This window comes from Orycteropus afer, unplaced genomic scaffold, assembly GCF_000298275.1.
Source record: "Orycteropus afer afer isolate SDZICR_OR568_19922 unplaced genomic scaffold, OryAfe1.0 scaffold00101, whole genome shotgun sequence".
NCBI lineage: Eukaryota > Metazoa > Chordata > Mammalia > Tubulidentata > Orycteropodidae > Orycteropus > Orycteropus afer.
This window is the reverse complement of record NW_006921688.1, coordinates 8,548,458-8,549,551: the sequence shown is the minus strand read 5'-3', so window position 1 is coordinate 8,549,551 and position 1,094 is coordinate 8,548,458. Positions and strand designations below refer to the sequence as shown.

The following is a 1,094-nucleotide window of genomic DNA, read 5'->3' as shown; positions in this document are numbered from 1 at the left end:
TCAAATCTAGAAATATTACTAAAACTGCCTCTATCCTTGCATGTTGGTATGGCTGAAAAGAAAACAAAAATGATGTGTGACCAAGAGTAGTCTTCATATAAGAATTTCCTAGTGTATAGGTATGACAGTGTCAGTATCCAGCAAATAAGTTTTGAGAATCTCTGCTCTTAAGCAGATAGAAGCCTAAAAGACAAATACATTAACAATAAGCTGAGAACAAACATTGTTATTGAGTAAATTAGTACATCTACATAATGCTCTTTCTTCTATATATTTGCTAATCTTCATAGAAATTGAATAATGCTGGGTATTCTTCTTGAATATTCTTCAAGTGCACTTGGAATTCATTTAAATAGATTTTGTAAGTGTCTGTGTAACAGGTGCATTTTGACATGCTTCTTTTCTGTCCCATTTACAGCCTTGTGAACAAGGACGCCGTATGAAGCGAATCCATGCTGTGGCTAACATCGGCACAGCCCTCAAGTTCCTTGAAGGAAGGAAGGTAAGAGAGAGACAAAAAGAAAACAAAGACTCAAAGATGTGGACACACTCCTGTTTGAAATATTGCTCATAGGGAACAAAGCATATACCCTGTACAATGTACATATATCATATTGTAAAATAATGATTTACAGATAAGTTGGGGAAAAAGAGATTTCATGTATATGCTTCACCCAGTTTCTCCTAATGTTAAGAACTTATATAGCAATAGTGCAATTACTGAAATCAGGAAATTGAAATAGGTCTGGTACTCTTAACTACACTGTAGACATTAGTTGAATCTCATCAGTTTTCTCCCTAATGTCTTATTTGTGTTCCAGGATCCAATCCAAGATTAATCCTTGCATTTAATTGTTGTATCTGCTTAGTCTCTTCCACTCTGATAGTTCTTCATTCTTTCCTAATGACCCTGACACTCTTAAGTGTGGGTCAGCTATTTTGCAGAATGTCTCTCAGTTTAGATTTGTGTGATGTTTTCTTGTGATTTTGCAGTGAGACTATGTGTTTATGGCAAGAAATCCAAGTCAGTGATCGGTATGTTCTTCTCAGTGCATCACATTAATGGAGATAAGCTGTCCATACATATCATACCT

General features: G+C 35.4%; 1 protein-coding gene across 1 annotated transcript in view; it reads left to right on the top strand.

The window, feature by feature from the left end:
* The window catches only part of SYNE1 (spectrin repeat containing nuclear envelope protein 1), a 578,063-nt gene that overhangs the window by 41,913 nt on the left and 535,056 nt on the right, over nucleotides 1–1,094 (top strand). Inside the window, exon 4 of the mRNA XM_007943230.2 lies at nucleotides 419–502. Within this exon, the coding sequence (XP_007941421.2) occupies nucleotides 419–502 (84 nt within the window). The remainder of the gene's footprint in view (nucleotides 1–418; nucleotides 503–1,094) is intronic.